Genomic DNA, 21,511 nt, shown 5'->3' with positions numbered 1-21,511 from the left:
ATTATTCTCAATGCCGTTTCTGACCATTGACCCTATAGGTGAGATCCCTACTTCCTCGTACCTCACGGCTCTTTGGCTTTCTCATTTTTGGAGGCTTTAATGCAATTCAAAGTGTCATACTTGCTGACATTCTGGTCCATGCATACAATCAATGCTTCAGTCTTGGGTTGGCTATTTCCCCCTTTCACTCTCCATTCCAGATGCAGCTGCCTGTCAAAGCAAATTTTTATTGACAAGCCCCTCTGGTATGTTTGGATTTGGTGCGTTGGTCTGTCTGGTTTGTATTTAAAAAATGTTTGGCATCTTGCCTGTGATAGTATAGTATAGAGGAGACAGGAAGCAATGGGAAGAGAGACGGCAACAGCAAAGGACCACGAGTTGGGACTCAAACTTGGGATGCTCAAAGCAAGCTTGGGTTTTACCAGTCCAAAGAAAACATTGTTAACAGGTAGTGAATTTGGGATCTTTTGATACACAACAAGAACTGAAAACTAAGTGGTGGGTCATTGATATACCAGTTCAGCCCTGCTAACATAACCAACATAACTATACTGAATCCATTTGGCTCTCCTTTTTGATTTAGCTCTGTTTAGGTGACCTTTTTGAAATCAAGAACTACATTTTTCTCAGTATACCAAGTTTGAAAACAGAAAATGTCCCACGTCTATAGTTTTTATAATTCTTGCTAATTATTTCTGTATTATTAAAATCAGCAAGTAAATTGGTCTCCTCCCACCATTCATTAAATCTTCAAATAAATAAAAACTGTTGTGAAGTCTTCAATGTTTAAGGTGTAATTGCATTATGGCAAATTCATTTTAATAATGTGTCATTTAATTAATAATATCATGGCTTTTTTAATGGCTGTGTACTTGGTATACAATTCAACTGCAGTCACAGATGTGTGTTTTGAAGCGTGGCTCATGCAGTCATATTTTAGAGCTGTTTTTATAAAAAACTATGGAGAATAAGGTAGGATGATGTTAATGTTATGTTCATGTATTTAAGTCTCCAGAGAAAAGTTTGAAAGATTTTCCTGGAGCCTGTGGGCAGGGTCTGTAATGATGTGCCCATGTAGGATCATTGGCAGGCGCTAACGTGAGTACAGCTAGTAAGCGGCTGTAGTGTAAGAAAGTGAGCAAACAAATCATGAAATCTCAGTATGAGTGAATGCCTCTGCATATGTGTGATATGATCTCTGTTCTTCTACAACATCTTGTAATCCTGCCATCAGACACTCAAAGAACAGACATCAAAGCCCAGAACACCATTTGACACTATCAGCCACCTTTGTGTACATGGTGATGCATCATGACTGTCAGGGTGCGGTGCGGTGCAGGCAGAAGGAGCAGAGGAGTCAGAAGTTCCAGTAGCAAAGCGTTTTCTTACAAATACAACTAACACAGGTACAGACAGGCAGAAGGTTCACACACACTTGATACAAAGTAGAGCGGACAGAGACAGAAAGGAACTAAATACAAACACAGATAAACACTGGTTAACAGAAAACAGGTGAAGCAGATGATGGTGACGAGACAATGACAAACAGCTGTGATGATGGGTGATCAGGTGATGGCCGATAGTGTGCAGGTGGAAAACATGAGGGATGCTGGGAAGTGTAGTGCCGTAGAGGTGACAGAGCTGGTGACAGTGACACAGTGAAAGGCTTTTTTCATTTATTATTTTATTTGGGTCACAGACATCTGATTTTCTTTCTAAAAGTGCATTTAATTAACAAATGAAGAATGTTCAATAAATGAAGATGTGTGTATTTGTATTTTTACAGATAGGTTTCATTTGGTGCTTGAATAAACCAGCAAGTGGCTGCTCAAATTATTATAAATCTCTTTTGATTTTAAATATACTATAACTTATGGAAGCCTGCTTCCACCTCAGAGTAAAAATATAAAATCACTATTGTAATAAAATATTTTTTATTTTATCATAGATATAATACCCTTTTTCAAAGTCTTAATTTTGTTTTTGAGGTATAGTGTAGGTTTTCATGCTTGAATTCTCAAAAAACATAATTTTTCACATATTTTATATTGTTGCAGCACCTTTTTTCCCAGTCCGCCAGTAACGCTCTGTTTAGTTGATGGGCCTTTCCAAATACCCACACTTGCGGTCTTGGCCACTTGAGAGCGCATGCACACGACAGGAAGTAAGTGCACAAGACTGTCCCATGTCTAAAAAATGCCGAAGCATAGTTCACTGAATGCACACTAAGTGTGTCCCATCGGGTAATCAAACGTTCTACACACACTTGCAGTCTTACGCCTACTTGATGTTGGGCCACATACAGGAAATACGTCATGCAAGTAGACAAGTGGTCAAGTGCAAAAACAACAAGTGTAGGTATTTGGAAAGGCCCAGTGTGCTCTGATTGGTCAGCTGGACCAGTGTGTTGTGATTGGTCCACCACTTCGAGCATTTTTCTGAAATGTGTTTCAACACACACTACTAATGCAACTCAACCAGGCCTCGTCTTCTTTTTTGAATTGCTTAAATGAGGAAGAAAAGAAAAGATGTCACGCTTGCAAAATACGAAGTCACATTAAAGGATATGTGACTTTATATCTTGCACTTTGTTTCTGATAATAGGTGAAAATTCTTTATCTCACAGTTTGACTTTATTAAAATATATAAAGTCATGTTGTGAGATATATACTGTAAATTTTTTTTGTAATTTTAATGGTAAAAGTCTGTAAAAATGATATGGTAAAAACCTGTTAATTGGTTAACCTTTCTCTTTTATCATTGTAATAAATATGTTTCTTATTAGTTTTTCTTATCAGTTATGTAGGCTACATTAGGGTTTGTTGTTTCATCTTATGTTGTTAAATTAATGTTTATTGCATTATTTTAGTGTCGTGTTACCATGATGGTGTTTTGTGTTTGTGTTAGGCTTATGTGCACCTTCTATATATAAACAGATTTTAGTAAACTTGTCCAAACGATAAAGCAATCTGTCTCCTCTCAAAATATCTCATCACATCCAAGCAAACCTAAGATTAATGTCTGTCAATACTGAAAATGGGAAGTCTTAAACTGTTTTACACTACCATATTAGTTGCCATGGAGGAGTATTGTAGTACTGGAAAATTTCTCCAGAGTCCTCACAACTTTACAGTTGAATAGTGATTTAAATTTCAATGCCAGCCCTCTGAGCGAGCGAATGGATTGAATCATGCAGTTTCTTTTGAGAAGTCCCAGGTGTTCTTAGACTATTCACTCAGGCTAATCCTTCCCTAAGAGCTGGACAGGTTTTAGTTAGTGATATGAATCATCATAGCTTAAAATAAAGTCATGACACAAGCACAATGATGGTGATCAGGCAACTATCCTTGTGTTATATTTGTATTTAAGGGAGCAAAGTCCATCTGTTAAATTGTCCTTGCTGGACTTTGTCGGCTCTCCCTCTGTTTTTTCCCTTGTTATCTGAGTGCAGAGCAAACCACCAGTTCATCTTCCTGTGTTCAGACACACTTCCCTCCTGACTGAGGAAATCTTGACAAAACTATCCGCTCTGAATGAGATAGGGCAAACTGCTACTGAGATGTTTTACGTCTGTTGTCTCGTATGCAGAAATGTATTACACTTTGCATTACATTAAAAAAACTGATTGTATAGGATGTATGCGGGCAGCATTAGCAGCAAGTTTACTACTTTGATGGCTAGAATTGAGCTTTTTCTTGACCATAGTGTGAATTTATTAAGAGAACACACTTTCCAAGGCTTTCTCACACTGGATAATAAACAGTGCATATTAGCCTGCTCCAGGGATCATTGAATGAAGGATTGTATTCGCTCAATAAATACATTGTTTTATTGCTTCTTGGTGCCTTTTAGAGGGGATTAGGATTCTCGCCTCGTGCACAGCCTGACTTTTCCTGTCGTCTAGGGTTAATTTAATGTGTATGACTTTAGGGATATATCCAAGCATGGAGTCATGCTTTCCTGAAAGAGAGAATATTTCCACCATTATAAATCACCATATATTGGTGATTCTTTGATTGGGGGAAACTTTCTGCTCCCTATATTAAGAGCTTGAATAAAAAAAAAAAAAATGCTTTTAAATAAAAAAAAAAATACAAGTAATTTTAATTTTAGAGGAAAGGTTCATTTTAAGCTTTTTATTCTGTTTACTGGGCATGTCCCTTACCCAGACCTACTATTAAATTGTATTTTAAATTTTAAAATGTATGTAGATATATATATATATATATATATATATATATATATACGGTACAGTATGTGTGTGTGTTGTTGTTGTTGTTCTCAGTGCTGCTGTCATTACCATCATGCCATCATTTTAGAAAACAAATAGAGATTTTCCAAAAAAGTTTTATTTGATTATGATTTCAGGATTTTACATGACCTTAAAACAGGTGTCATTACCAAATCACTATTTGAATCATTACCAGTCAGTATTTGAAAATGTTTTAACTCAGAAACAAATCATTTTATTTCAGAAATATTTCTTTCTTTAAATTTAAATTTTTCATTAAATTGACTGCAATTGAACTAACTGATTATTCCAGCAGGTTCGAGGCTTATCCAGTTTTTTCTCCAAAAGATGAAAAACATTGCAGTGGCGTAGGGGTTGTTTGCCAGCACTTTATAGATGGGCTGTTTGTGACTAATGAGGGCAGGGCAGCTTTTAAAAGCTCACCATATGGACAAGTTTCTGCAATTGGCAATCATGTACACGTGAGGGAAGACCAAGAAGGGGGAGTTCCGGGATGTGTTGTTAAGCCAAAAATGCAAGTTCTGTCATAATTTACTTGCGCTCATGTTGTTCCAAACCTGTATGACTTTCTTTCATCTAACATAAAAGGAGAAATTTAGCAGAATGTCCAAGTTGCTCTTTTCCATCCAATGAAAGTGGATAGAGACAGCTGTGGTCACTGTACAGGTTTGGAATGACAGGAAAGCAAGTAAATGAAATTTACATTTTTGGGTGAACTATCCCTTTAAGAAAATATAACAAACTCAGATTATTTTTGTAAGGCAAATGATTTGTCAACGGGTAGGACATGATGAAACATGCTAGGATTAATATTTGTATTAGTCACAAGAAGACTACTGATTTTACATGTAAAATGCACTGTCACTTGTACTATTATCTAGCTTTCAGCAGTCATCAGAATATTAACCAGATTCAGCCTTTATGTCCATTGTCAATGAGAATACCACAACTCCATTGTCCGTTGATGCAAGCGTGAAGAAAACTGTCTCAAGGCAGCTGACTCACTGCACGACTCAAACCGATTTCCATCAGCCACCTCACTTGTTATTAGACAAAGCGCTGCAACAATACTCAGCTATCACAGGGCACAGCAGGCAGACTTATTATGGATGGCTGCTTTAGACACATGCTCACAGAGACGGTCAGTCTATTATCCAGGTTACGCTTTGGAGTAAAGTTTCATCTAGAGTGAGGATAAGTTGAAATGTCTTAGTTTAGACACACATGGACTAGATTCACTCTCAAAAATTAGAAAATGTACTGATTACTAGCAAATGAAATAAAATAAAAGTTTTTGCTCATGTAAAAACCATGAAAAAGTGTAGTGATCAATGTAGATTTGTTGCTATTAATTGTAAAAAAGGAATGGGTCACATTCATAGAAACTAAGTACCGGTAATCCAAACAGACCAGTTTAACATTCAACTGCCATTATTTCAAAATATAACCTGTCTTTCCACCTTCAATTACTACAAACAGTCATTTATATTGACTCAACAAGACAGACACCGGATACTGTCTTTTTCAGTAAAACAATGGACTGTCTACAATGCTTAATTCAGGCGCACACACACACACACACACACACATATAGAAGTAATTATAAAACCTAATGTATGTACACTACACACATGCATAAATAGTTCATATATCTAAGATATATAAAATAATACAGTTGTATTTGTATTAGCCAGCTCCCTGGTGCTTGTATTCAATAGCTAAAAGCTAACAACATGCTAAAAGTAGCTCTTTCGTTCCCTTGTCCTGATCTGACCTCCTCAGCCATATGTTTGTGTGTGCCTGCAGACTGGGCTGAACAGTACATGGTGTGACAGCTGCAGTGCAGCGGTGGAGGGTCTGCGGCTGCGCTGTCACATCCACTCTAAAAGCGTCTCCATGGAGAGAGAGAGAGCGCGACTGCTTGCCCTAAAGCGTCTGACATCCTCACAGAAAAAGGAGAGCGTGACGAGCGCAGCCGTGACGTCATTTACAAAAACAGCTGTGTGGCACCACGCTTAGTCATATGTATTTTAGCTTTGTTCCTCGTGTTATTTTTAACATGTTATCCATGTTGGGCTAAGCTATTTTATACATCTTTTTTTAGAATATTTTTTTTATTTTAGATTTATTTTAATTGCTAGAATAGAGTTAAATGCCCCATAAATGTAACAGGTTAATGTAACAGGTTATGTATGATTTTTAACATTTTATTTAAGACACAAATATGATGTTTGAAGCTCTGATATTGTCATTGGAATAACTTTAGACTAATTATAAATAAATTAATATAAAAAATATACAGTACATATACAGAACTATTTTTAGATTATTATTTATCATATTTACTATTATTATTTAAATTATATAAATTTATATTCATAATTATGTATTATACACTCACCTAAAGGATTATTAGGAACACCATACTAATACTGTGTTTGACCCCCTTTCGCCTTCAGAACTGCCTTAATTCTATGTGGCATTGATTCAACAAGGTGCTGAAAGCATTCTTTAGAAATGTTGGCCCATATTGATAGGATAGCATCTTGCAGTTGATGGAGATTTGTGGGATGCACATCCAGGGCACGAAGCTCCCGTTACACCACATCCCAAAGATGCTCTATTGGGTTGAGATCTGGTGACTGTGGGGGCCATATTAGTACAGTGTACTCATTGTCATGTTCAAGAAACCAATTTGAAATGATTCGAGCTTTGTGACATGGTGCATTATCCTGCTGGAAGTAGCCATCAGAGGATGGGTACATGGTGGCCATAAAGGGATGGACATGGTCAGAAACAATGCTCAAGTAGGCCGTGGCATTTAAACGATGCCCAATTGGCACTAAGGGGCCTAAAGTGTGCCAAGAAAACATCCCCCACACCATTACACCACCACCACCAGCCTGCACAGTGGTAACAAGGCATGATGGATCCATGTTCTCATTCTGTTTACGCCAAATTCTGACTCTCCAGAATCCAGAATCGATCTGTCTTCGCCGGCCAAAGGTGGTCAGCGCAGACCACAACGATCTGCCCAGGTCTGTCGGTCCTGGGCGAGCCCCATCCAATTGTGTCCCAGATCTTGTCGTAGCGAGTCGCGCCATCGTGTTGCAGGGCGTCCGCGTGGCCGCTTGATGTCAATCGGCAGATTTTGGTGAGCTCTTGCAAATTGTAGCCTCTTTTTCCTATTTGTAGTGGAGATGAGTGGTAACCGGTGGGGTCTTCTGCTGTTGTAGCCCATCCGCCTCAAGGTTGTGCGTGTTGTGGCTTCACAAATGCTTTGCTGCATACCTCGGTTGTAACGAGTGGTTATTTCAGTCAAAGTTGGTCTTCTATCAGCTTGAATCAGTCGGCCCATTCTCCTCTGACCTCTAGCATCAACAAGGCATTTTCGCCCACAGGACTGCCGCATACTGGATGATTTTCCCTTTTCACACCATTCTTTGTAAACCCTAGAAATGGTTGTGCGTGAAAATCCCAGTAACTGAGCAGATTGTGAAATACTCAGACCGGCCCGTCTGGCACCAACAACCATGCCACGCTCAAAATTGCTTAAATCACCTTTCTTTCCCATTCTGACATTCAGTTTGGAGTTCAGGAGATTGTCTTGACCAGGACCACACCCCTAAATGCATTGAAGCAACTGCCATGTGATTGGTTGATTAGATAATTGCATTAATGAGAAATTGAACGGGTGTTCCTAATAATCCTTTAGGTGAGTGTATGTATATATATAGATTGAAATCAAAATGCCTTCTAATGTACTTCTAAAACTAGTGAGTTTGCTTACAAATACCCTTTTTCCTATACTTATTATAATAAATAATATAATATATTAAATATAATTATTGTATTTATGATGTCTTTCTACATATAAGATTGTTAGAAAGAAAACTTACAATTAAAATAAATATAAAAATGTAATTCTAACTGTTTTAATTAGATTATGTATTATTTATATTCATTATTATTTTTAATGATTATTAATCCATTTCAAAATTATATAATATTTAGAAATAAATCATATTTAGTTATTTCACATAATGCACCAGTAATATAATAAGATCAAAATGCCTCCTGTAATGTTCTTTGGGAACTTTTGTGTGCTTCTAAAAATAGTGCGTTTGCTTGCAAAGACCCCTTTTCCTCCCTCCTCCACTGGCTTTGAACTCCAGTCCGGTGTCGTGAGTGACCGAACCACAGCTTAATGCTCTCCCTCGTGCTTACTTGTAGAGTAAGAAACCACATAGGGGATCCTTTGTTTAGGAGGGTCTAGGCATGGCTGATACATTTACAAGCCGCTAGAGTCCCTACGCGATTGGCTGACGGGCTGCTGTCTGCGTCTGCGAGAGGCATGCGTCGGGTTTCTGTCCTCGGCACTGATCATGCAAACCTGTGCTGCTCACGCTGCATCTGCCACTACGGCCACTTATTCTTCTGAAGCTGAGGGAGGCAAGATGGCTACCTTTTAGGATTATGCTGCCCAAAATTGAGGGTCTGCCTCTGAGGAATGAGAAGGTACAACCCCAGACTGGCTTTTAATGGCTATTGTCTCAAACAGATGCTCCGAGGAGAGTGTGTGCGCTGGGCGCTTTGTGCGCTCGTATGTGTGTGTGTTTATGCTCTTGTTGTTATTGCTGCATCAGTAATGTGGCTCAGCTAATGCTTTGGTTCTTATTTCAGGTAGGGTGCAAGGATATTTCCAAACATGGGAAAAAAAAACGAGGTTTCTTAGGTAATAGACCTCTATGTTTTGCTTTCCTTTCCTTAAGTTTTTAGGCACAGGACATTTTATGCCCTCCAGTTCTTTTGATGCAGCATCTGAAATCAGTGTCTTAAGAGTTTATCTTGGCTTAAGGCGCAGCCATGAGTGTGCGTTCACCTGCGCCGTGAGTTTTTTTTTTCTCCGTAGTGAAGTTCTGAAACAGGAAAGCAGCAGCGTATGAATGAAGAAACCTCATAACTTCAGAGAAACTACACACGCGCTCCAGGAAGGAAGCATACGTTTTTAGAAATCGCGTAACAGCGAGAGCTCGGCGCTGTGAAAGAGTGCACTCAAAGCGGTTTGAGCAAAACTACTGGCCTTTGATGTGTTCAGAGGGGGTTCGTAACTGAGCAACTTGGCGTAAAGATGCACGTTTGGGCTTTCGGGATGATGGTTAACTTTTCCGGGTACCTGCTTAATGATAAAGACGTGATAAAAGATGTTATTTTGCGGCGTGTGATATTTCTACCCTCCGTGCTTTTCTCTAGTTTTGTGTTTTTTAATGAGCTTGTGGTGTTGAAGCTCTTGGGTGAGATGCGGGATGTCAGGTTAGGTCTCTCCTCCTCTCGCTCTGTTTGGGTTGGAAACTCCCCTTCTGCTCTAACTTTCCCTGGTAACGCTTCCTAAGGGAGGCTTCTTAGGATTTTGGCAGTACGTGTGCCGTTGCTAGGGGTGTGTGTGTGTCTGGGGGAGCTGTTACTATAATGAAAAGGGGACAAAGTCAAGTGTGACTTTTTTGAGTTTTCAAGGCTTCAGACACAACAAATCAAGAACAAAGCCGCGGAGGCACTGCTGTGAGAGACTAACGTTTGACGTGCTGAGAATGAGCAAACCGTCCCTCTAAATGTCTAATGATGTTTTTAATAAAAAAGCACATTTTGCACTGTTTCAGGATGTTGTAATGTACAGTTGTTTTAGAGATTGGTTTGCTTTCTTAAAATACTTTCTTGCTTTATTTATAAACATAAAAGCTTTGTACACTGTTACCATGATACTGTAATTTGAGCTGTTGCTTGTTGTAGGTCTGCTTATAATCAAGCCTAGACGCAATCTGTGTTTTTTTCCCCACATTTTCTGCTGAATTTTCTGTGGATTTAAATAGATTGAAAAAATAGAAATGTGTTGAGAGCACTGCACTCTTATCAGTAGCTGATATAAATTTTACCAACATTTTACTTAACTTAATTGCTAAATTTATTAATAAAACTTAATTTAATAAACGATTTAATACACGTTTACAGCACACCGTAAAAAAGTTGTGTCAGGTAACCTTAAAAATTTACTTTATTTATTATAATCATTATTAAACAAATAGTTCATTTTAAATTCTGATTGGATGGATGAGCCGTGTGTCTAAAGTGCTTTTCATTGTAAATTGCTGATAAATTTACTCGGACTGCATGGTCTTTATTGACACTTGACACTTTATTTTGAACGAACAAGATCAATAACATGCATTTATGAAACAGATTTCACTGCATGTTGTCTTTTTGAATAAGAGTACATTTTTAATATAATTTTAACTGTTCATTGAACATTGGTGTCTTTTATTTTATTGCTATTGCAATAAGCCACCTAAAGCAGTGAATTACAGTGATTTTACCATGTTTATCCTCTTTACACATCACTGTGACGCACAGCCTCAAGTGGCTTACTGCTTTAATCAAGCAATATTACATTTCGCCAAGGTTATTACAGATACAGATAGCTCCCTATGGCACATTTTCACTTTTTATATTACATTGTCCAGTCACCAAGGAAAAAAGATATCACAGTATTTCATTTGACCTGTAATTAGCTGGCCTACTGATTTTAATGTTAAATAAGATGGAATAATGGGCTAAACTCTTTTGATGCTGTTACAGTATCTATCTATTATCTATCTACAAAAGTCTGGTTTTAACTGCAAGCTCAAGAGCTCGGGTCTATCAGTGCTGTCTTTCCTGTCGTTTACTTTGCAAGTTTACCCAGAATTTGCACAAACAAACGACATCTAATTTGCAGCCTTTATGTCTGTACAGTTTCATTTTCATTGTGCTTTTAAAGTGTTGCTCATGTTCTATTGAATTAAACCTCAGATGATCAGCAGGCATGAGCAGGTTGCTGATAAAAACAAAAATGTGGGCTTCTGCATTGCAGGAAGCAAAAGATCTAAACATTCAGATAGGCCTCCTATTAAGTCCCCATCCAAACTACTTTGTTATTGAAAAAGTAGTTTACTCAGCATCTGATGCCGATCGCTTTTGTTTCAGTACTAGGTGGGAACATCAGAGGAGCCGATTACCATTCTCTTCCTATTCCCCCTAGTAATAACAGTTGCAGCGGCTGCCAAGTTATTGCCTCACTGTTGTTTCGACCCCTCTATTGCATCAGCCCTCTCCTGGCATAAGTGTTAATGATATATGAAGGAGTTTTCCTGAATACTACATTGTTGTTGCTGCTGAAATTATTTACACACTGCACTGAGAGACAAATTTAACTTGCCTAAATACAAAAACATGAAAACCACAGTTTCACACAAAGTGACTGACTGACTGACTCCTGCAAGTATTTAATCATCTTATGCACACTGCTTTACGCGGGTAGTAAAATTGTTTTATGAGAGGTACTTGCGTTACAGTAAGGCAGGCGTGCTGTGAAGACTCTCACGTGCTGGTGCTTTTGTAATGAGTGTTATAATGAGTGCTTCCAATAATGTTTACATTGTGGTATATTTAAATTAGTGCTGTCAATAGCTAGATGAAGATCGTGGGTTAGATTCCCATGGAATCCATGAACTGGTAAAATGTATAGGCCTATCTTGAATGCAACATAAGTTGCTTAGATAAAAACGTGTCAAATGTGTAAATGTACATCCATTCCATAGATTTGGTTTTACATTGGATGTCGTGATAAATCAAAACACCCTTATGAACACAAACCGCTGTCAACAAACACATTCATATAAGGCATACTGGCAGAGATGAACAAATTATGTAAATTTGTGGTTTCTTTGGCTTTCATGCTACTTTTCTGTGTGTACGAATATGACTTATCAGGTCTAAAATATAAATCATTATTATTGTTTTATCAGCATATTTGGGTAAAGTAAAGCCATGGTTTGGAAAATGTTTTTTTGCACACTTTCGTTAATAATTATTATTTATTTTTTTTATTTAAAAATTACATACTGTAACTTAAAAAAATAATAATAAAATCATACAAATAATAATGAAGTTAATCATGCCCCCTGATCCGTATATACATTCCTCAGAAAATGTTATTATGGTGAAATAATTGATCAGCATAGTGTGAATATTGGAGAAATGTATATTAGCAATGATGGGACAGTGTTGATTAGTTATAGAATGTTTATTTGCTAATGTAAACTATAGACTAGTGAGTAAATCTGGCTTTCGATTACCTCAAGAATGTATTAAGTTTAAGACAGTAATGACTTTTGTGAACTTTCAGTGTTTCAGTGGACATTTTGCGTTTCTTTTATTGTAATATAATGAATAACTTTTGTTTTTGAATTTTTTTATGTATTGCTTAATCACCCCAAGTTCTGAGCGATGATCCACTGTGGCACCAGCTGTCATAAGTTGCAATGACCAATTGCTGTATGTATTGCTTCACACCACAGCCAAAACATGCTGAAGCATCTCTATATTTTTCCACTGCAGGTTGAGTCAGAGGCAAACTCAGTAAATGGCACAAGCTCAGAGCAGATGGAAGAGACCTGTCCGACACCAGAGGAAGAGGCGCATTACATATCCTTAACACACAATGTTCCACCTGATGTTGCCACGCCTCTCGGGCATGGCTTGTTACAAGAACCTCCTCGAAAGGATCCCAGGACCACTGATGTACTTCTCCCTCACACCATCTCTCTAACCTCTCATAATGGTGCTGAACACATGAAACCAAACACTGAGAGACATGTGGATCCTACCGAGCCACATGCCATATTCCATAGATCTACATATAACAAAAGTCACGAACCAGAGGCAGTTCAAGAACAGACTGTTCCTCTGAAGAAGATCAAACTGGAGGAGCAATGGGTTGAGATTGATGACCAGCACTCAAAGCACTTAGACTCTAGCGAGTGCTACGAGGATGCTTTATCTACACTAGCAGCTGTGGTCTGCTTCTCCAGTACAGATAGGAAAAGTCTAGAGAAGAGGCTTTTCGGACCTCAGGCCTCAGCCATGTGTTTAAAAACTGAGCTGAAAGAAGAACCATATCAGTGTCAGTTAAATCAAGGACTAAGTCCTGAAGAACCTCCTCAGAATGATAACATTGCACTATCTTTACCCAGTGTCCAGTCTCTGGTCCAGCATAGGAATATAAGCGTTGATCAGGCTATAGCTATTGAGGCCTTGACCCAACTGGCAGCTACCCCACAAACAGTGCCCTTTGAAACAGAAAACTTGAGTCAGCACGCTCAGCGAGAAACATCTACATACTCTGCTTCAAGCAACCACGTACCTCTTCGAGAGGCTAAACCAGTTTCAGATGTTTTCTCTAACAAGGTCTCGGTAATCAGTTCATCATTGCACCAGACTTCTGTCATCCGCAGCCCTCTGAACTTGCCGGACAACTTCACCCAAAGTCAAAGTCAGCGCTGTGCCTCTACCCCCAGAAAACTTTCCTTGAAGGATCTTCTGGTGGCCAGCTCAGAATGTGAAAAGCTATCATATACCGCGGAAAACCGAAGAAACGGCCAAGCACTTTGTAAAGCTGACAGGTTAGAAGGCACTTTTAAGAAGTATAAGCATGGAGAAGCGACTCCCATCTCGAGAAAGAGGGACGAAGAGGAAGTTGCGGCTCAATTGGTGCAGCTTGCGTTCATGATTGAATCGAGGCAGATGCAAGTCTCGGAAAACAGTCCCCCGAAAGGTATGCCTACTCAGACGATGAAATACAATCATAATTATTTGGGGCAGCACTTGAAAAAGCAAAAGAAACCTAAAATGACACCAGCAAAACCCAGGATGTCGAAGAAGAAAGCTGCAGAGATTGAGGGCAATCATTGTAGGATTCCACTGGCCAAGAGGACACCCAACAGGAAAACCCCACTCAAGGCTGCGATTCAGAAAGCCATTTCCCAACAAAAGATGAGGTTACAGCACAAGAGAAGTCCGTTTCTTCCACAAGCTCAGATTGACCTGAAAAAATACATTACGGAGGCTCATCACGAGAACAGGCAACTCTTATACTACAACAATTCTCTGAAAAAAGAGCATTTGGACCTTGTAGGTTCTGGTAAGCAGAATGGCTTTAACTTTAAATACGAGCATGGAGCTCAAAGTCATTCTTTACTGCCACCAAACGGACTCTTCCACAGTCATACAAACGACCATCTTGGTGCTAGCCAGTGGCCGAGGCATGAATGTGAACAACAAATTATTTCTCAGGTATCGAAAAACTACGATGTGCTAAATCATGGTGCTAAACAACAACCTCAGCAAACCATGGCCAGTGAACCCTGTCAAGACTTGTCGCAAAGCCCAGGGATCATGTACCGTAAAGCAAACGGCTTAAATGATCATCAGCACTTGCACACGAATCAAAATGGATTTTACAAAGTGGAGAAGTCTGGAGGTGTTACGGTGTTGTCCGCACCCAGTGTACATTTGGAGAATGGTGACGAGGCGTACGCTGGAGAACAGACTCCCACCAAGCACACGCTCAACAACTTTTTGGAGTCTCCAATGAGGTTTTTGGACACACCAACCAAGAATCTCCTCAACACCCCCTCTAAACAATCCACAGAGCTGCCCTCCTGTGACTGTGTGGGTAAGTCTGTGACTGTGTATATCATAACTTGAAATACAAGTTTGCTAGAAGTCCTTTCAATTCATCTACGACCACAATTTTCCTCTACAGAACATATAATTGAGAAAGAGGAGGGTCCATACTACACTCACCTTGGATCTGGCCCGGATGTAGCAGCAGTGAGAGAAATGATGGAGGACAGGTAAAGTGGATCTCAACTGCTATGTTTACATGCAATAATGTTTTCACTGGCTCCAACACAAAAAATATAAAACTTTTCATTAATTTAAATGCATTATTTTATATTTACATACGTTTATTTTTTTTTTTTTTAAATGTAGCCTATAATTTTAACATGTTTACCTTTTATCTTGGGTGTGTCAAATGTGTCAAATATCCCATCTTTCTTATGATTTTTTTTCTACATAGTCTATTTTGACAAACTGTATTTTGAAGTTTTGAGAAATGTGTGTAATTTGTAATATGTGGAGAAACATTTATTGCTTAATATTTATTTTTAAATTATTTTTTTAATATTTGAAAAGTCATAATTATTATTATTATTTAATATGAATTATTATTAAGTATTAGTGTAGTTTTTACAGATAAGTTACGTTTTATAAAACATAGTTATATATATATGTTATAACCAGACTTTTCTTGTTGATCTATTAGTAAAGTTAAGTACTGATTATTAGGTAATGTGTTTGCATCATTAAAAACTATAACTCTAGTACAGGGCAACCAAATCATACTGACTGTGTAAACCTGTTGAGTAATCTGTTTGACATTGACAGATATACAAGTATACATGTAGCTAGACTGCAACCACAGATGCGTTTTAGTGGAAACACACTTTCATGCTCTCTAAAAGTTGAAACAGGAAGCCTATAACTGGGTTCAAGGGGCCCATAGAGTGATTCTTTCTCACCACAGAGGTTGAGAGGTTACTACTAAACTGCTATAATTATTGCAGTCTGATGTTGTGGCAATACTATTTCCCATCACCCGTGCATCCAAAAGTATGACACTATATTGATATTTCTCCAACTTTCTTGTTAGAGTTTGTTTCAGACCCCTAACCCTAAATATTATAAATAATATAACCCATCTTACTATCTGCGTACTGAATTCTGATTGCTCTTCCTTTTTGCATTTCATCATATTTGGGGGTTGCAATAAAAAGTTTGAAAACCCCTGTGTTATAGTGCTTAACATACACAGAACTCAATGCACTGTTCTCATCACAGATATGGCGAGAAAGGCAATGCAGTCCGCGTGGAGGTTGTGGTGTATACCGGTAAAGAGGGGAGGAGCTCACAGGGTTGCCCAATCGCTAAGTGGGTGAGTGACCTATATGAAATACGAAGAAAAACTTGTTGGAAATGTCTGTTCCTTCATATACTGTCTGTACATGTGTTAAATTCTGCAGATCATACGCAGAGGAAGTGAGGAAGAGAAGTTGTTGTGTCTTGTGCGGCAGCGTGCTGGTCACTGCTGTCAGAATGCAGTGGTAGTCATTCTCATCCTGGCCTGGGAGGGGATCCAACGCAGTGTGGCTGACAGCCTGTACCAGGAGCTCACACAGACTCTCTGCAAATATGGCTCGCCCACTAGCCGCCGCTGTGCCCTCAATGAGGAGTGAGTCACAAGTAACATACGGACAGAGTGTGTGGGAATGATTCACGTACACACTCCCTCACACAAATACAAAAGAACATTTGGAGGTGGCTCTCGATGAAGTGTTTGTGGAGCATGAGTATTTTTCTTGAAGCCTTTACATCATCATTTTGTAACTGCACATTCCCTGCTAAAAAGAACTGGCTAGTATAGGTGTATGTCATAAAAGCTAAGGAATTTAGCTTTTTTACATTTTCAACATTCTTTATTATGTTTTTCATGCTGTTTGAGAATCCAAGTTACAAAGCCCACTCCATAAGAAGTTATTCTATATCACTAAGCACTGTTTCTGAACTCCCTGAAACGCCTCAATTGTAATCTTGAGTTTTCTTCTGGGAACGTACACTTCACAGTATCCCACATTTAAATAATTCCCACCCAAGGCATACGCAAAAAAAAAAAAAAAAACGGTTGAGGCCTGGTTGAGTTAGTTGTGATTATGGTAAGGGGCGTGACATTTCCAAAACACTCAAAGTGGTTGACCAATCACAACATACTGGTTCAGTCGACCAATCAGAGCACATTGCACTTTTTGGAAGGAGGGGCTTCATAGACAGAAACTAAACAGAGTGTTACTGACAGACTGGGAAGAGAGGTGATGCAACAATGTAAAATGTGAAAAATAATCTTTTTTTTGAACATTCAAGCATGAAAACCCCAAGTAGACCCCAAAAACAAAATCAAGACTTTGTAATAATCCTAATTTAATATCTTGAAATAATGTGTCATTTTCTGTTGAATAATAGCATCACCAGCAATTTCTATAATATAGTATATTATTGCACTATAACTTACCTCATGTTCTTTATCTCTCCTGTTAGTCGTACCTGTGCGTGTCAGGGTCTGGACCCAGAGACCTGCGGTGCGTCTTTCTCGTTTGGTTGCTCCTGGAGTATGTACTTCAATGGCTGCAAGTTTGCACGCAGCAAAACGCCCCGGAAGTTCAGACTGCAGGGGGACTATCCTGAAGAGGTGAGCATTAGATAAAGCGCATTGGGGATATGTTCTCAGTTCATTGATTTTCAACACTAGCACACTGGATATGTGCAAAGAAAGGCTTTGTTCTGGATCATTATGCTTGTTTTCAAAATCCTGCCAACAAGCCATAGTAACTTTAAATGAGATGTGCAACTCTTTACCTAAAGCAGTTTACCTAAAGCAGTTGCAATCTAGTGGCACCAAGTAAAAAAGCTTAAGTTAATAGTAAATCACTCAGACTCGCACTTAAAACAAGGGGCAAATCCATAGAACAGTTGCATGACTTTTGTGTTTTTTATACAAAAACTCACAATAAAGTTTTACCAGATGCGAAATGTGCATTATAATAGTGCTATGCCATTGAATATTAAACAGGTGCCTGATTTTCCGTGGTGAAGTGACACGCTGTACTTTTGCAACCAAGGTTTTAGAAACATCTTGCAAGATTGAAAATCAAACAAACAACAAATGCATAGAGCATTTTCTGCATGAAATTGTATGTAATGTAAAATCCATTCTTAGTGAAATAACCTGTAAAACACTTAGATTTTTTTTTACTTGTATTCACCAAGGATGCATTAAATTGACCAAAAAAGTACAAGACCTTTATAATGTTAAAAGTGTTCATTTCAAATAAATTCTCTTTTGAACTTTCCATTTATAAAAAAAGAAAAGAAAAAAAAAGTATCATGTAAAAAATGTTTCATCATTTCTACACAGTTATTAATCAGCACAACGGTTTTCAACATTGATGATAATAAGAAATGTTTCTTAAGCAGCAAATCAGCGTATCTGAAGCTGTAACCAGGTTATGTGGTGAGAAAAACCATAGACGAAGAAGAGTACAATCTTTAATGATACACAGTGGGTAGCAGGAATGGCTGAGGGCGTAGCTAAAAATTGTGGTAGGAAGAGGTGGAGGGAGAGGGAGAGGGAGGCTGGTTGGTACTGAAAGGACTGAAGACGAAGAATCATTGGATAGAATTGCTGAAAGTGGTGCTGCCAGTGTTACGCTCTGTGGCAGGGCTCTCCTCCTTGCCCTTTCGATTCCCAAAAGCTCCCTCGGCAATGGATGACGCAGCCAGCACGCACACCAGGTCAGACTCGCGCATCTCAGGCTCTGCGGCGATGTTGGGCACACACGTCCTCCATGGCGTGGGCTTGCGGCGAAGGGCTTGAAGTCTGCGGTGGGCTCAAACTGCTTAATTCCAACCGTAGGGTTCTGGCTGGGCACTGGGTCTGGAGTGGGGCTGGAGACATCCTCAGCAGTGAAGGTCGATCCACAGGAAGCCAGCACCCACTCCACATGATCGGTGAAGCTCCCTCGAGGAGATTCCCTGGACAACTGCGCTTGAGTGGCGTTGTTAAGTCCCACACATAGAAACATGCAGAGGCAGTCATCCGGGAAGGTTGTCTGAGGTTCCAGATCCAGGAATTCTTCCAGATGTTCCTCGAGTGAGCGAACTCCCTGATCAAGGCAGAGCAGCTTGATGGCAGGGAATTCCATGAGAAAAAACAAACAAAACCGTAACAAAACACAGACTGAAGAAGATGAAATAAACAAGCTGTAATCCGCTTACTTTCACTGTGGGTCGGGTCTTCTGTAACCGAGTTGTGTGGTGAGACAAACGATCGACGAAGAAAATGAAGAGTTACAATCTTTAATAATACACAGGGCAAAGTCCAACAGTGGTAGCAACAGAACTCACATGCAGACGTACATCTGACGCCAACATAAATTAAACCAGACAATGAACACGAACTAAACTAAAATAGAGTGAGGATAACGACACAAACACCTGTACACAATGACACACCTGAACTGAGTAAAGAAACTAATTAACATCCATACTAACAAACTAACTGAGGCAGGAAGGTGAGAAATACAAACAAGAGTCAATGTGATGAAAACTAAGAATAAACATGACCAAATAACCCTGACAGAAGGATCATTTGACACTGAAGACTAGTATGAGGCTGAAAATTCAGCATTGGCATCACAGGAATAAATTACATTTTAAGATATATTAAAATAGTAAACAGTGATTGTAAATTGTCACAATATTACTGTTTTTACTTTATTTTCGGATCAAATAAATGCAGCCTTGGTGAACGTAAGAGACATTTTGAACAGTTGTGTATTATTCAGCTTTATGGTAATTTAAATCAGCCTTTAAAACATTGTTTGATTTCGTGGTTAGGAGGAGAAGTTGGAGAAAAACTTGCACAATCTGGCATCAGATTTGGCACCTGTCTACAAGAGACTTGCTCCTCAGGCCTTTCTCAACCAGGTATGAACTCTGTCACAACAAAGTTAAAGCTGCTTGTAAGCAGGGCTCAACAGCAAAACATGTTAATTATGTAAGTTGATTATGTCACTTTTGATAATGTTGCGATTTCCTTATTTTGCAATGCAGAATTAAGCTATTTTACGTGAATGTGTGAGACTTCTGATTCATTAGCCACTATCAGTAAATAACTAGAAGAATAACAAAGTGCTGTAAAACTATTTGTGCCACAAATCAGTGTTTACGATTACAATAATAAATTCAAATAATATGAAAACGATCATAAGTTTGCAATATAAAGCATTGTAACGGACGGTTACGCAGTACAGCAAAACGTTTTTTGTACAGCAAAAATAACTGGAAGCGAATGACACCAGAAAGTTACAAATGGCTGCACCTGCTCTTATGTTTAAAATAAGATGGATAGCATCCTAGAAAAAGCAAACTGAGCTCTGTGTACATTTGTAAGAAAAGAATTAGAATGATCTGTAATCCATCAGGTGGAGCAGGATCAGCAGGGGAACAACTGTCGGCTGGGGAGGAGGGAAGGTCGACCATTCTCTGGTGTGACTGCTTGTGTGGACTTCTGTGCTCATGCCCACAGAGACACACATAACATGACCAATGGAAGCACTGTGGTGAGGCTCACCTCTACTGTCACAATGTCAATTTAATACTTTCTTTTTCCATTTTCTTTTTAAGACACCATTCAGATTTAAATGTATGGTAAAAACTCTCATATGCATTTGCTTCCTGTGAACTGCAGGTATGCACTTTAACCAAGGAGGATAACCGTGCAGTTAGGAACATTCCAGAGGACGAGCAGCTGCATGTCCTGCCGCTCTATAAGATCTCTGATACGGATGAGTTTGGCCATGTTGAGGGCCAGTGGGCCAAGATGAAGACCGGGGCACTGCAGGTCCTCTCTGCTTTCCCAAGAGAAGTGCGGCTGTTGGCTGAGCCCGTCAAGTCAGCGCGCAAGAGGAGGCTGGAGGCTAAAAGAGCCCATGCTGAGAAACTGAGTGGCCTGGATAGTAAGCAGGTCACCCCTGTGAAAGTTAAGAACGAGCCTCTTAAAGGTATTTCCAGTTCAGTCTTCTTTCTTTGGAGCCTTGCCATCATGTTCTTCTTCTTCCTTTTTTTTTGTTGGGCGATTCGCATCGATTTCGCGCATTACTGCCACCTTGCCATGTTCTTAATGCATACAGGGGGTTTTAATCCATTCTTGAAGCCTCTCCAGCACTGCATGCATGTTTTGGATCCTTAAATGAACCCAGGTGAAATAAATCATCAGCTGATTTGTTGAGTACTCCATGACATGAGCTGGGTGTGTCCAATAAAGGAAACATTCAAAATGTGCAGTGCTGGGAGGCTCCAGGATCTGTTTCTATGGGTGCTTCTCAAATGGAAAGCTGCGTCCAAGTAAAGCTGCATATTTAGGCTGCCACGACATCAAGCACCACCGAAGGCCTACTCAATTTGAAGGATCCTTGGAAGACAGCTTTCGTTTTGCATCCTTCATTCAGCTTAGTATTTTCATGGCTTGACCGTGGGGCGTGGGAACATGTGTGACGTAGCCATGAGGCCTTATTAGAGCATCTCATTCTAGCGTTCAATGCTGAGGAGGAGTCTACCCTAGAAGTCTCAGAAGAACTGGTCTAGGAAGGACGCAGCCTCATTAGGATGTAGCCTTATGTTTGAGAAGCGCCCACAATGTCCTCTAGAGCAGTGGTTCCCCCTGGTCCTGGAGTTCCCCCAGCCGTAGTGTAATGCCTGTGTAATCTAAGC

The 21,511-nt window shown here is 39.3% G+C and overlaps 1 protein-coding gene across 3 annotated transcripts in view; it reads left to right on the top strand.

The window, feature by feature from the left end:
- Nucleotides 1-21,511, top strand: part of tet1 (tet methylcytosine dioxygenase 1) — a 39,791-nt gene that overhangs the window by 12,759 nt on the left and 5,521 nt on the right. For 2 of the 3 annotated variants that reach the window (XM_056248077.1, XM_056248076.1), the window contains exons 3-10: nt 12,683-14,798; nt 14,889-14,979; nt 16,028-16,121; nt 16,210-16,418; nt 17,279-17,429; nt 19,637-19,726; nt 20,224-20,361; nt 20,490-20,802. In XM_056248077.1, the coding sequence (XP_056104052.1) occupies nt 12,683-14,798; nt 14,889-14,979; nt 16,028-16,121; nt 16,210-16,418; nt 17,279-17,429; nt 19,637-19,726; nt 20,224-20,361; nt 20,490-20,802 (3,202 nt within the window). Of the gene's footprint in view, nt 1-8,447; nt 8,771-12,682; nt 14,799-14,888; nt 14,980-16,027; nt 16,122-16,209; nt 16,419-17,278; nt 17,430-19,636; nt 19,727-20,223; nt 20,362-20,489; nt 20,803-21,511 lie in introns of those variants that run through there. The other variant, XM_056248078.1, reaches the window with a different exon arrangement.

This window comes from Rhinichthys klamathensis, unplaced genomic scaffold (genome assembly GCF_029890125.1).
Source record: "Rhinichthys klamathensis goyatoka isolate OS25496 unplaced genomic scaffold, OSU_Roscu_1.1 h1tg000053l_1, whole genome shotgun sequence".
NCBI lineage: Eukaryota > Metazoa > Chordata > Actinopteri > Cypriniformes > Leuciscidae > Rhinichthys > Rhinichthys klamathensis.
The sequence above is the reverse complement of the archived record's forward strand: the minus strand, read 5'-3'. Positions and strand labels throughout refer to the sequence as shown.